The sequence below is a fragment of the Carlito syrichta genome, unplaced genomic scaffold (assembly GCF_000164805.1).
Source record: "Carlito syrichta isolate Samal-C Ts95f unplaced genomic scaffold, Tarsius_syrichta-2.0.1 Scaffold309195, whole genome shotgun sequence".
NCBI lineage: Eukaryota > Metazoa > Chordata > Mammalia > Primates > Tarsiidae > Carlito > Carlito syrichta.
This window is the reverse complement of record NW_007253291.1, coordinates 375,268-390,082: the sequence shown is the minus strand read 5'-3', so window position 1 is coordinate 390,082 and position 14,815 is coordinate 375,268. Positions and strand designations below refer to the sequence as shown.

The 14,815-nt window shown below is 53.0% G+C and overlaps 2 protein-coding genes across 3 annotated transcripts in view; one reads left to right on the top strand and one right to left on the bottom strand.

Moving 5' to 3' along the window:
- Positions 1 to 11,947, top strand: part of RIMS4 (regulating synaptic membrane exocytosis 4) — a 145,516-nt gene extending 133,569 nt beyond the window's left edge. For both annotated transcript variants that reach the window (XM_021717036.1, XM_021717035.1), the window contains 4 exons: positions 7,541 to 7,653; positions 7,951 to 8,052; positions 8,618 to 8,757; positions 9,266 to 11,947. In XM_021717036.1, the coding sequence (XP_021572711.1) occupies positions 7,541 to 7,653; positions 7,951 to 8,052; positions 8,618 to 8,757; positions 9,266 to 9,484 (574 nt within the window). In that variant the 3' untranslated portion in view covers positions 9,485 to 11,947. The remainder of the gene's footprint in view (positions 1 to 7,540; positions 7,654 to 7,950; positions 8,053 to 8,617; positions 8,758 to 9,265) is intronic.
- Positions 11,948 to 14,586: 2,639 nt separating this feature from the next.
- The window catches only part of KCNK15 (potassium two pore domain channel subfamily K member 15), a 5,539-nt gene continuing 5,310 nt past the window's right edge, over positions 14,587 to 14,815 (bottom strand). The window contains 1 exon segment of the mRNA XM_021717038.1: positions 14,587 to 14,815. This exon segment is cut by the window's right edge and continues 21 nt beyond it. Within this exon segment, the coding sequence (XP_021572713.1) occupies positions 14,587 to 14,815 (229 nt within the window).

The following is a 14,815-nucleotide window of genomic DNA, read 5'->3' as shown; positions in this document are numbered from 1 at the left end:
AGGTTCAAAAACGGTTTTGAGCAGTGGAAAAAGCATCTTGATAGGTGTATTGCATCAAATGGAGTATACTTTGAAGGTGACTGAAATTTAAACATGTAAGCATAAATACACAATTTTTTATCAATAAATTCCGGGTTTTGGTTTGGTCCTCTCTATGTTAAAGGGGGTGGGTCAACCCACCACACCATCAGAGCAGGCACATCTCTCCCAGACAGAGAGCAAGGCTAGAACTCAAGCCCCCTGATGGAGGGCTGTGAGCACTTCCCAGACATATCATACTCCCCCTCCCAGGCCTTCTTTTGGGTTTTCTCAGAGCCAGACATGAGACATAGATTCTCATGCAAGTGATTCACTTGTGAGGTGATTCTAGAAAGTAACGGCAGAAAAGCATGTGAGAGAGACATGGGACACTTCCAGTAAAGTTTTTAAAAGTTGACTACCCTAGTGGGCAGCCAGAGCTTAACCCTGATGGGGAACTCTAGGAGTCTGTGTAGTATTCCCTCAGGAGGGGAGGGAGCCAACTCCCCTCCAACTAAGAGATACTCCAACTCTTAGCGGTGTTGCTGATTGACTGGTGGGGTGTAGGGAGCAGCAGAGTCTACTACACTACCTGGGTACATGGAACCAGTGTCTCCCAGATGCCCCAGCCAGAAGCCTGGAGTTCTCCCAGACAGTCCCTGTAATCCATAATCCACAACCAATCTGTAGTTGGGCTCTATCATTCTACTCTTAGCCGTCTCTTAGATTCATCCATTTCTCCCCATCTCCAGCCCCTGGTTGAGGTCACTCATCACTCGTGCCTGGACACCTGTGATTCTTTTTGTTCTAAACGCCATTCTGTCACCTAGCACTTATTTCTTGGACCCCTTCCCTTCTCTCCCAGCCCCCCAGCACATGCCCCCAACCTTCACCACTGGCACCTTGCACTTCTCCCTCCTCACCTCCTGATCTTCATCCATTGTCCCCACCCCCTGGCATTCCCTTTTCTACTCCTGCTCCCTCCTCACCCTCTGACTCATTTCTTTTCCAGATCTCAGCTAAGAACTGGCACATAGGCTATATCTCAAGTGCCAACTCCAGTTAATTGATAATGACTCCCTGGAAGCTGTGTTGAGTAGGATTCTGGAGCCAAGTGCTGGCTTGGCAGGCGTGCTGGGTTTGATTAGCAATGTCTGCCCTGGGTGTGGGCTGGAGAAGTGGAATGGCATGGGGCAGGTCTGCCATTTCTGTGACTCTGTCAGCAGCTTCCGCAGCCCCCTGCACCTCCCCCACCACAGCACCTTCTGCCCTCTGTAGCAGTTGTCATGTGTGTGTGAGCCCCGCTGAGCTTGGTGCCTGTCCAGCTGGCCCACAGTTGATGCTCTACACATTCTGATGAATAGTGGGTAGGTGTGTGTGAGCAAAAGCGTGTACTCATGCCACTCCTTCCCACCCCTCCCCACCAGTCCCTTTCAGCTTACAAAATCCAGGGTCCTCACATTCTCTCTGTCAATCTGAAGTCCTCGGAGCTGGCTGCCATGCCCACCTGCTCCCTCCCTCTGCCCTTCACTGACCTGAGGTGTCTGGGTCATCAGCAGCCAGGTCTCTGGGTGTCTGGGTCACTGTGCCCACAACTCAGGAAGCAGAGTGCAAGCCCATGGCAGGGCCAGCACGTCCCAGGCCCAGGGTTGTGTTCCTGTCAAGGCTAGTTCCCAGTCACTGACGGCTCAGAAGGCTGGGTGGGCGGCAGAACCCCTCCCCTCCCCCACCTCTGCAATCTAGCAGCATCATGGCCAAAAGGACAAAGTGGGACAGGATGTGGCTGAGGGCTAGGAGACAGGGATTTGTTTTGTTTTGTTTTATAAGCACTAGTATTTCTTGAGCACTTGATGGTGCCAGACTCTGCTGTAAGGCATTTATCTCATTTAATACTTCCAGCAGCACTGGGGAACTATCCTATTGTCATTTATTGCTGCTTTACTGGGAAGGAAATTAAGGCTCTGAGGTGAAGAAGGCATCTCTAGGACTAATGAGCGGTGGAGTTAGGATCCACCACCAGGCCTTCCTGACCTCAGAGCTTGGCCTGCAAATCCCTGTGCTCTACTCTGCTCTGGGCCAGGCTGAGGTCCCCTTAGGGCACACAGAGATAGTATCATGTCATGCTCAGGAAGGGGAACTAGAGACAGACTCTTTGACACCTCTATCAGGGTGATCTTGTTTGAATTGCTTAACAGTTCTGTGCCTCGGTTTCTCATTCTGTAAAATGGGAATTAATTACTAAATAATTACTAGGTATTAATTATATAAGTGCCTAGCTTTTATAGAGTTGTTAAGAGGACTAAATGAGTCAACAATGGTAACTTAGTACTATCAGTACTTGGCTCATGACAAGTTTTTGATTAAAAAAAAATCACATCCCTGGCTTCATTCTCATGCACAACACTCTCACGGAGGTGGGCAGCTTTGGAAATGTCTTGAATGCTTGAGAAGCCGGAGTCAGGACTGAGTGGCATGGTGTATGCTGGCATACAGGCAATTCTGCTACAGTGCTTGTTCTGAAAATGAGAATTTGTTCCAACACTATTCATGTATTGAGGAACAATTTGAGCACAACACGATTTCTGCGTTTGCTCAGGCACAATTTTTTTCACAAGAAACATGGGTGAATGCAGAAAACTACACCCGCATGAGAATCCACAAAGCACACACACCTCAGATGTCTGCTGCCCCCGCAGGTGACCAAGCTCCCAGCCACACCTGTGCACAGCTGGCAGAACAACTCTTCATCCAATTCAGTATTTCCCTGACCACTTCACAGTCACTCACAGGCTGCAGCCTGCCTGCCACCTACTTCCATCAGCAAACTGCAGGTTTTTTTCAAGTCAAGTGCCATTTTAATTGCATTTCTTGACCGATATGCATTTCTTGACCATTCAACATGTCAAAAGCTGAGCTATCATTTTTACTGCATTCCTGTCTTTTTTTTTTATGTGATACTGACCCCATTTCCCCATAAGCTCTGTGATTTTTATAGCAGGATTTTGCATTGCACAGTCATTTTTAGGAATGCATGTTTCATGTAACAGTAGAATTGACTTTATTGAGGCTCCACTAGTCTGTGGGAAGGTAGATGGATGGATGAGTGGATGTGTTGTGAGGAAATGGACAGGGAGCCCATAAACTACTAAAACCTTTCACAGCCACATAACCTGTAATCACCACAAGAGCAGTGTAGCCTTTTAATTTCTGATGCCATTGAGACGGGTGACCCATCTGGAAAAGAGAATGGAGTCAAAGCCCTAAGTAACCCAATTACTTCTCTAACCATCAAGAACACAGAAAATCCAGAGGCCAAACCAAGCTTAGAGGTTAATAATAAAAGACAAGTGGGTCTCAGCTCCATAAACAAATCAACAGGATTGGAAATGTAGGAAATCTCATTTCGCTATTAACACAAAATAAAAGGTCAGTGGAACATGGATTGCAATCCTCTTTCGGGACTCTGTCTGTGCCCACATGGCATGTGTCCCTGGGAGGAGCCTGCTGCCGCAGCCCTCCCCTGTTGCCCCCAGATGGCCTCGGCTTGGTCTCAGGCATCCAGATGCTGTACTTCCTGGCAGGTCTGGAAACAGGAAAGCCATGAAAATGCCAAGAAGAGGGTGAGGAGGCTCTCCCAGGCCGAGCAGAAGACCAGCTATGGTGTCTCATTACTGGATTCATTCAGCAAATACTCCTTGCTAAGCACCTTGCCTGTGTTATCTCACTGACATCCCAACAGCTCAGCAAGGTGATTACTATTTAGTCCCATTATAGACATGACAAAACTGCAGCTCAGAGAGGTTAAGACATTTACCCCAGGTTGTACAGCACTGGAATCCAGGGTCTATATTATGCCAAAATCCACTCTTCACCATTGTCCTTTATTTTCTCAGTTTGAATCCTGCTGTAGCGTTTGGCAGTGAACATTTTGCATACAAGGACTGGTCTAAGTTCCTGTTGCATACAAAGATGGGTCTAAGTTGTTGCCTGCATGCCGCACTCAATTCAGCAAGCTCTCTTACACCCCTTTGCTAGTAGGCCCTGGAAGCAGAGTTTGGAAACATTTGAAACTGGTACAGCACAGGCACCAGCCAGCTAAATGGACATCATCCATGAGGCAGCGTGATCTCGTTTGCAGATATGGACATTGATTGAAATGCAGAGACAATAGCAGTGAGTCAGAAGCCACACAGCAAGCAGTTGGCCAGCAAGGTGGAGAAGCAGATCTGATTTTGTAGCCTCTGGCGACTTTCCTACTCCAGGGAAGATCCCAAGGTGGTGGGAGTCTCCGATGCAGTTGGACCTCTGGCCAGCAGGGACCGGCCACCACTTTGTTCATCCTTCCTCCAGCCCCCTGGAGGACGTGATAACCCGTTCAGGGTTTCTGGGGCATCAGCCTGGCTGCTTGGCAGCCAGCAGGGCTCCCTGGGATGGGAAATCAGGCAGCCGCCCAGATATTATAAACAATTACTGCTAATTACCAGGCCTGCCAGTTCCCCATTGTCTGCTTATAATCCCACCAGGAACTGAGGAGCAGACAGTGATGATGTTGGAGGAAAGTTTCAATTTCAGGCTGCAGAAGGCCTCACTCTGCCTGGGAGACTGGGCTCCTTCCGTGCCTTGGAACCCACGAGGTCCCACTACTTCTCAGGCTTTTGGAACCCAGACCCTCCCTACAGAATGAAGCCTGGACCACCCCCAGATGCCTGAGAGGTTGGGGTGGAAAACAGACCCAGAGGTGTGAAAGAAAGGCCATGTTGCCAGTGTGAGAGTCTAGGTCATAGTCTCAATGTCGTAAATTAAGGGTCTTTGATTTTGCAAGAATAGTGGGTAGACATTTTAATCCCCAGACATTTAAATGACTATTTTTTTATGTACTTTCTCCATTTAACAAAAGCCACTATTACATAATTTTTAGGATAATGGACATGGAAGTCTGACTGCCCGGGTTCAAATACTACTCTGCTTGTCTTGGTTTGGCTTCTTCCAGAAGCTAATCCTGATTCAAAGATTCAAGTGGAAATCAACTATTTGGCAGGAAATTCCAAAAATCCCCAGCAAGAGAGCCACAAGGAATGAAATGCAGGGAGAAGGGGCGAGTGAAGGGTGTTACCAAGCTTGTTACCACTGTGGACAACCACAGCAAGTCCTGCTGGGGAACCCTGGAGACTGGCTGGACATATGCCAGTGTTATCCCCACAGCAGACCATGCCCAGCTTGGCACTGGGTGGGGGCTGCTTCTGGGGCATTAACCCTCAGGCGCTTCCAGCCTGCCTGCACACAGGCTGAATTTGCCATCTTAGCCAGAAAATATGCCTTCAGACCACGTGGCGGGGTGAGAGCGGGCAGCTTCCATGTGTAGAGGAGAGTGCCGTGAGAGTGGGGCCGGGCCTACCTATGTGACTTGGGCAGGTTTCTTAACTCTCTAGCTAATCTATAAAATGGGCCTAGTGACAGTAATGACCTCGTAGGGTTGTTGTAAGGCTGAAATGAGTTTATAAGCACAGAGCATGTAGATGTTAGTGGCATTCCTTGAACACTGTGACTTTGCTATAACTCGTCTCTGGGTCAAGTCTCATTTTTCCTTTTTGCTGGAAACAGTCTTACTTGGTTCAGGATTTTCCCAAAGGTTATGTCTACATCCTAGAGAAGTTTGGTTGAGAGAATCCATGTACATTGCCAGAACAGGCTCAGGGTGACATTCAAAGTGTTTAATAAGAGGTACAGCGCAAGCCGGGCTCGGTGGCTCAGCCTGTAATCCCGCACCTTTGGGAGGCTGAGGTGAGTGGATTGCTTGAGCCCGCGGGTTCGAGACCCGCCTGGGCAGCGAGACCTCATCTCTACAATAAATTAAAAAAAAAAAAATCAGCTGGGCGTGGCAGCGCGCACCTGTAATTCCGGCTACTCAGAAGGCTGAGGTGGAAGGATCGCCGGAGCCCAGCAGGCGAGGCTGCAGTGGCCGGGAGCAGCCACTGCACTCCAGTCTGGGTGACCAAGTGAGACTCCAACTCAAAAAAAAAAGGTACAGCGCACAGGCATAGGTCATACTCCTTAGTATTGCAGACCACATCCCACACACTCTCATTTTCTTTTCTTTTTTCTTTTTGAGTCGGAGTGTCACTCTGTCACCCAGGCTAGAGCACAGTGGGACGCTCACAGCCACCCCAGCGTCGATCCTTCCTCCTCAGCCTTCCAAGTAGCTGGAACTACAGGTGCACACTACCACACCCAGCTAATTTTTTCATTTATTGTAGAGAAGAGGTCTCATCAAGTTGCCCAGGCTGTTCTCGAACCCTTGGGCTCAGGCAGTCCTTTCACCTTGGCCTCCCAAAGTGCTAGGATTACAGGCTTGAGCCACCAGGCCTGTCCCACTCTCATTTTCTATGTATTTTTTCCATAGCATTTGCCACCTTCTAACATACTGTATTATTTATTTATGATATTGTTTGGTATCTATCTCCCTCCACTAGAATGTAAGTATCTTGAGGGCAGGAATCACTGTCCACTGATACATTCCAAGAACCCAGAACAGTGCTCAGCACACAGTATGTGCTTAGTAAACATTTGTTGAAGGAACAGAATCAAATGGAGACTGGCTGTAATACCTGGTGTGCCAGCTGAATATCAGTGCTGGTTAGTAGTCAGTAACATTGGCTGCTATTATTTTGCGGCTGAGACACTGGGGATAGAGTTTATAGTCAACAATCATCATCCATCATTCTGGTATCTTCTGGAACATGATCTTACTGTCTGCTCCTTGGTCATTGTTTCACACTAGCCTCAGCTATGTCGCTTTGCCCAAACCACCAGGCCCTGATGGATCTGCCCCTCTGCTGGGGGCACCTGGATCATATGTGCTTCTCTGGGGTGCGGATTCTTGTCAGCGGAATTGGGCCATATGCCTGTCTCTGAGCCAGTCACGGGGCAAGGGGAAGGAATGCCCTGATTGGACAGGCTCAGGTGAATCTGCTCCACCCTACTGTAATCACATGGCCTGGAGAGGGGCCTCTCCAAAGGAAATTTGAGGTCTTGATACCAAAGGAAGGGGAAGAGGATGTTGCTGGCCAAGCAGCAGCAACAAATGCACACCTCCAGCCCAAAGCTGTTGGCCCAGTGCATATCACACTGTCATGTGTAAGTGGATCACCTCGTGTGAAGGTAGAGATTCTGATTCGGCAGCTGGAGGTGAAGTGGGGCACAGGTCTATGTATCTAATTGGCTCCCAGGTGATGCCAATGCTGCAGTCTCTGTATCACACTTAGAATGTCAGGACACTAAACCACAGGGACCAGATGCTTGACAGACTTTATCTCCCACGATTCCTACATCCACCCCAGAAAGGAAGTATCAGCATATGCATTTCAAGAGGTGGGACCCAAGACTTGGCAAGGAGAGGCAGGGTGATGAATGGGGACAGAGATTACCATGGAATGAGGGACATTCTGGAGCTGACCGACTGAGCCATCCAAGATGTCCATCAGCCCCTGGAACATTTGTTTTCTCCCATCTTTTCCTCTTGCAGCCTTAACTATGGGGGAGTTTGCCTGGCATCGGATGCACAGTTCAGTGACTTCCTGGGCAGCATGGGGCCAGCACAGTTTGTGGGCCGCCAGACCCTGGCCACCACGCCCATGGGTGAGTGCCCCAAGGCCTGTTGATAGACGGAGGCAGGGGTCCCACCAGATGCCCAGCATCTCTCCCTCCTTCCCCTCTGCCCACTGATTCATCCTCTGAGTGCCCAGCACAGAGAGCCTAGTCCACACTCCCAGGCTCTCAGCAGAGCCCAGGCACTGGGTGTGGGAGTAAGTTCTGGTCTTGTTCTAGGCAGGGAACAGTGGAAGGGGGTTTCATCCCTAGGCAGAGGGGAGGAGCTGAGTCCTTGCTTGAGCTTCTGAGCCATTTCCCAGTCTCATCTCTTGGGGCCATTTGCAGGAGATGTGGAGATCGGCTTGCAGGAGCGCAATGGTCAGCTGGAAGTGGACATCATCCAGGCTCGGGGACTGACAGCCAAGCCAGGCTCCAAGACACTGCCAGGTACGAGGGCTGCCCTCCCTGCTGCAAGGTGGGGGTTGAGGTCAGGGAGGATATGCTGAGGAATATCTCGGTCTTGGTCCCCCAACTGTGGGGGACCTCTCTGTACCAACTCTGGTGTCTTAGGGTTTGTTTGGGGACCCAGTTGGGATTGTCTGTTGACCTTGTTGCTCTTCCCCATTGAGCTCCTGGAAGCCAGGGGCCACCTTTCCTGTTTGTCATTATACCCCAGTGCCACAAGGGTACGTGGCATGCAGTAGGTGCTCGACATGCATTTGTTGAGTGAGTAGGTTAACAAATGGATGTATAAACCAAGGAGGGCATGGGTGAGTCAGGGACTGAGAGAGGAGACAGGTGAGTACGGAGTGTGTAAAGGAAGGGGAAAGCAGTCAGAACTTCCCAACGTGGGCTGCACCTGTCCCCCCAGTGCCCCGGTACCTCCTCCCCAGGCCACATGGGGGCACCCCTCTCCCCAGCAGAGGGTGGGAGACCACCCTCTGTTACCCTTTAAAGGGCCACCACTTGAGGGGCCTGACTGGAACTCATCCCTGCTGGCCTCTGTCCCCAGCGGCCTACATCAAGGCCTACCTGTTAGAGAACGGCGTCTGCATTGCCAAGAAGAAGACCAAAGTTGCTCGCAAGTCACTGGACCCACTGTATAACCAGGTGCTGCTGTTTCCTGAGAGTCCCCAGGGCAAAGTCTTGCAGGTGAGGGGCATGGGTGTGCGTGTGTGCAGTACCAGAGAGGGAGGCACCCCTAGGGGGCTTCCCTGGAGGGCCTCGCCTGGAGGAACTAGAGCACTGTGGTTGATCTGAGCTCCACAGCTTACTGTGCGACTTTGAACAAGTTCCCTTCTGAGCCTTACTCAGCTTCTCTATCAGTAAAGTGGGGACACTGAGAGTACCGACCCGGTAACGTTTCTGTGACAGTGGAATGTGTGCTGTGTGCAGGAAAAGTGCTTGCAAGTTTAGCCTGCGGTAAGTGCTCTACCCATCATCATCATCGTCATCGTCACCATCAGTCGTCAACCTCTGGAGGCCAGGGCCTTGGCCTGGGGAACAGTGAGAGCAGGGACACATCAGGAAATTGCAATTTTAAGGAGGGGGAATGCACAGGACTCATGAATTGGGGATGGGCATGACCCCAGGTCCTGGTTCTGGCCCTGTGAGTGGCATCAGCAGGATTTGAACCACTGTGTCTCCTCTTGCTCCGCAGGTGATCGTGTGGGGAAACTACGGGCGGATGGAGCGGAAGCAGTTCATGGGTGTGGCCCGCGTGCTGCTGGAGGAGCTGGACTTGACCACCCTGGCTGTGGGCTGGTACAAGCTCTTCCCCACCTCCTCCATGGTGGACCCAGCCACAGGTCCCCTGCTGCGGCAGGCATCCCAGTTGTCCCTCGAGAGCACCGTGGGGCCCTGCGGGGAGCGATCTTAGTGCTGGGGATGGGGAGGGGCTCCCCGAGATGGCCTGGAGACCACCCAGCCCTGACCTGGGACCCCAGGCCCAGGGGCACACTGAACAGGAGGATGGGGTTCTCCCCCACAGTGGGGAAGCAGATGGGGAGACCTGCCCCCCTTGGGCCCCTCCTCACCTCTTTTTTGCCTCCTACCCCCTGAGACCTTCCCTCTCCCAACGGGATTGGCTACACTTTTGACTTGGCCGGTTCTTGACCTGGTGGCTGTGGCTGTAATCCGGAGAAAGGAAAGACTGAGGTGGCAGAGCAGACCACTCTCCTGCCCTAAACACTGTCCAACTTCTCCTCCTTTTTGCCTCCTCGGAAGCTCGCTGCCCAGAGCCAAGTCCAGAACCCAGCCGGCCATCTCCATGGTGCCAATTACCAGCAAGTGTCTTTCCTGCGGCACCGGGTTCAGGCAGCTACTCCTACCCCAGAGCTGATGGGGCAGCCTTGCAAGGATCCGGAGCCAGCTTCTGGGGGCCCAGAGCCCCCCACTTGAAGAGGAGCTCAGGCTTCCCTCTGCCTGCCCGTGGAAGGAGCTTTGCCGCAGCCTGTCCGAGTCCATCTGTCTGTCCCCTCCTGCCTGCCCCTCTTCCGGTGACTCTAGGAATTGGGGTCCAGCAGGGGCCAAAGGAAAGGAGGAGGTACTCAGGGCCTGGCATAGACCCCAGGGTGCCTCACTCTATGGGATTGCAACACGCTAGTTTGGGAACTGTTGGTGGATTGGAAAGAATGTTGTCATCTTTGTTTGGCGGAGGGGCTCCAAGCCTAGAGAGCTCACCATCTTTGCATTTGGGGGAGGCTGAGGAAAGTTGGAATTGGGACTGGTGGTGCCAAGGTAAGGGTTTCTCAAACAGGAGAACCCCTCCTTGTTGATGAGGTCAGAGGTCATCTTGTCTACCCCTTTGCCTCTGGGCCAGGGATCTGGGGAGGCACTAGAGCCCCCCCCATTTTAGTCTTTTTAAACAAACCATCCTGTACCAAGGGCAGAACCCACTGCCCTGGCCTCAACTACCTTGGCTGGAGGAAAGATAGTGGGAGAAAGAGAGTGAAGAATTGGGAGATTCCTTCTCAAGCAGGCCTGGGTGGCTGCCTTCCCAGCCCGGCCCTCCCTTGGGCCTGTGGGAGCCCTTTTGCATGCAAGGGAGGAGGCAGGCTGGCCCCTCTTTATAGAAGCACATTTCTGCCACCTCCCCTGGGAGGCACCCAGCAGCCTACCACTCCTCTGTACCTAGTCCCTGCTGTGTAGGGCGTAGTCCAGGTTAGCTGGGTAGAGTTAGCATTTCCAGCCCTGGGGCCTGTTCTTAGCGCATACATAGTCCTTACAGAGACCCAGAACGGGGTGGAGAGGAGACACAAGTACATTCCAGGAGACCGCTGTCTCAGCTGGCCTGGGCCTCCTCCTCTGCCCCTTCCTTCCCCTGTCCCCTGTAGGGTTGTAGCCGGAACTGCCCATTATATTCATATGTTCTGATTTATTATCCTTAGTACCGGCTTTCTTTATGAGGCGCTCCTGGGGATTGTAGGGCCTTGACAGAGGGCCCTGGTCTCCACTAGAGAGTGTCGTTTTCCACTGAGGACACCCAGGCTATCTTTTGTTCCACCCTGTTCCCGGTCCCACCAGGTGATTCCTTCCACCTGGAGGTTCTCCCCTTCCCTCAGCCTGCCTCAGCCCTGGGTATCCGTTCAAGTTCTGGTCAGTTTATGTCACATCCACAGAGCTTTCTGCCCTGCACTGGGAAGAGGAGGTGGCCATACCCCTTTATCCAGGAGGTCTTCAGAGCTTCCTGGGACTGTGATGGTCGGACCCCAGGGCTAGGGGCAGGAGGGAGCAGGGCTGTGGATGGACTCACGTTTAAGGCCCAGAATCAGCCCCTCACCTGTTTGTTCCTTTAACCGGTGTGATTTCTCTGCTGTGTTTATTACTCGCCATTTGAGATACTTTGAGCCAGGAGAGCGCCTTCTCTCTCCAGCCGTCATTGCTGTGGTTGTCAGGGGTAGCTTTCCAAGGACAGGGCAGAGGCTGGCTGTCCCGACGACCGGAGGGAGCAGGGGCTTGGCCCTGACAGCTGAGCCCTCCCCTGATGTCTGCACAGCTTTTATCCAGAGAGAGAGAGTGCTCGAAGCAATAACAACACCGTGGGGTGGTCAACGAGGCCCCCTCCATGACTTTCTTGTTTGTTCTGTGAAATCTTGCTCACCTCCTGGAGGGGTGGAGTGGCTGGGGGCTGGAGCCCTGTTTCTTATGTATCATCATGAGCATGCGCCTCCTTCCGAGGGCCTGTGACCATTGGGTGTGGGAACCATTGTCTGTCCTCACCAAGGGGTGGGAGTGTGGGGAGGGGAGTGACATTATCATCATTAGCTTTGGAGAAGCTTCAGGCCCAGCCTGTCCCCCCTGCTGTCTGATCCTTTGCCAGCTCAAACCACACCATCTGAAGGGGAGCCAAGAGGGTGGAGTTGGGGGCCCTTGGGGAGCTAGGGTATCTAGGGGGTGATTTTTTTTTCAATCTCTAGGCCAAGATCAAGTCCACGTGCAGGCATGCCATGGAAGGGAGCCATCGCCACTTTCCTTCTCCAGAACCCTTTTTCATACTCAAGGGAAAGGGCCTTTGGGACCATTAGTTCATTTCCGTTTTCACAGAGGAGGAGATAGAAGTCCAGCGGGGGAAGCACCACCCCTGGGGTCACCCCTAGCCTGGGTCTCCTCCAGACAGAGGCTGAACCAGAGCCAGGGCCGGATGAGGTGGGGGCTGCCACACCCACACCTCCTCCCTTCTCTCTTTGGAGCCTCCTAGTGGTCCTGAACAGATGGGCGGGACGAGTTGTAGCCCATCCAAGAGGTTAGGAAACAGGCCCAGAAGCAGGAAGTGAGTCGCCTGACAGCCCTCGCAGGCCCACAAGGGGGGCTGAACCAGGGGGTCCCCTACACTCCCTTCCTTCAGGTGACAGGAGACCATTGCTCCAGGGCATGTCTGCTGTGAAAAGTATTCCCGGCCTTTAAGCCCTGGGCTGCACAGCCCTGGCCAGTGACTTTTCTGAGCCTGGGTTTGGGGGAGAGAGTTGCCAGGAAGACTTAGCTCTCCAGGGGATCTGGCCCAGCTGACTGAGGATACACGGAATATGGTCTAGGCCTTGATGCCTGGGTGAAGGCTTCCGCGGAGGGACCAGAACCTCTCTGGGACCAAGTGGAAGAAGAGGAGAAACTCCAGCTCCTGCCTTGGGGCTGTGAGGGAGTAGGGGCAACGCAGTGCACCCCATCCAAGGGAAGCCCTCCCCCAAACCTTCAAATGCAATGAGATCTGGCCTTCCTGTAGTGCTTTTCACACTTTCTGTGCTTTTACTTTGAGTATGCCCTTTGGCCCTCACAAGACTCTGGGTAGTAGGTGGGGGCCTGTGCCATCAGCCTCTTTCTAAAGGCAGGGAGCTGAGGTCCTGGTGGAGAGGTGCTTGCCTAAGGTCCCACCATCAGTTAAAGATGGAGCCAGGACGAGAACTTGGTTCTCCAGCAGTTCAGAGCTCTTCGACATGAGGTGGTGAAGCGGATAGTTCAGGGGGTGGTGTGCAATTTGCAAGCTGATTTGCCATCCAATTCCTTAAGCCAGGAGCTCCACCCCTTTGGGGGCAAAGCTGTTGCACCAGGCAAGGTCACCTGTGTTTATTTATTGAGCAGCAGCGCTGTCAGGATGGACCGAGCCCCCCTCCCTGCTCTCCTGTAGTGACTCAAGGCCCTCTGAGAGGGCCCTATGTCTGCAGAGCAGCACCTCAGAGTGGATGGGAAGCATTCATACCCACGAGTTCACCCGACTCGTGAGGCGGGCTGATATGTCCATTTCACCCAGAGCTGCTGTGAGGGCAAAGTGGAGACTTGAACCCAGGGCTATGGGCATTGCCTCTGGGGTCTTTTCACTGTACGACTGCCTCCGGGGGGGGTGGCAGGAGGAGGACCCCTGGGTTCTCAGGCTGGGGCTTTTCTCCATCCACCCACTCTCCCCTCATTCCCTGTCGGGAGCAGGAGCCGCCCAGGCCTTTGGGGAGGGAGGGTTTCCAGAGCCCGTGGGTTGGAGTGGGTCACATTGTGTTCATGACCATGTAGCTCATGTTAAAGATTAAAGTTTTTGGCTTTTCTAACCTGGCTTTCTCTCGCTTTGTGCTGAGACACTTCTATCTGGGAAGCTAAGGGAAGAGGGTGTTTTAAGGGGCTAGGTGCTACAGGGTGCCAGGATACCACACCATGGGCTTTGTGACTGTCTTAGGGTACAGGGGCCTGTTCCACAAAGTCCGACCAGAGATACACAGAGGGAGCAGGGTTCTGTATGAACCCAGTCATTTTACGGAAGTGGAAACAGGCCCAGAGAAGAGATGTGATTCCCCAAGGTCACTGATGGTGAATGACGGGACCCAGAAAAGAGCTTATCTCACAGCATCCTGCTGTGTCCAGGTGGCCCCAGTGACATGGTGGGTGTTAGCAAGGACCCACTCATCCTTCAATAGAGGTGTCCAGGGACAGAGCATCAGCTTTACGGAGGAAAAGGCAACCATTCACACATGGGCCAATTCCACTCTGTACCCCAGACAAAGAGAACGAAACATGGCCTTAACAGTGCAGTCTGGCCCACTCATCCACACTGGACTGTGCAGAGCCCCAACTGGTCCACCTCTGTTTCCTGTGGGGCTCTAAGTGTGAGCATCTGGCCTCACTGATTTGAGTATTCCACGCTTGAAAGTTGCACGTTTCTCCTACGACATGGAAAACCAGCCTCTTCACAACAGAAAAGCCGCCCTGAAGGGCCAGCTGGTGACATGGACCTGTGCAAAGCCGCTTCTAGGTGCTATGTGGCCAAGCCTTCCTGCCATTCGCATCACAAAGGACGTGCTCCTACAGGACGACCTGTGGTTTGTGTTTATGGTGCAACTTTAATATATTTTGGAGGGAACTGGCCACAGAAGGTAATGAGAAGCTGCTCGTGGCAGAAGTCGGCCTTGAGTCCCCTCACCCCTCTCCAGACCCTGGGGAGGGTGCGCTGCCAGCTGAAGCCAGACCCACCAGTCCAGGTCCAACCCCTCCGGGGTCGAGCTGTCAGATGGACTTCCGCCGGGCCCGGGGCCTATCCGCCTTGCCGCCGCGCATGGCTCCCGGGCTCGAGGGGGGCGAGAAGCCCAGGTTGTCACGGGCGCACATCTCCAGCTGGTGCACGCGATGGGAGACGCAGGCGGCGCCCCCGGGGCGGGCTGGGTGGCGGCTCTCGGGCGCCCCCTGGCGGCGCGGGCTGGCGAGGCGGGCAGCGCGCTCAGGCGCCTCGGTGATG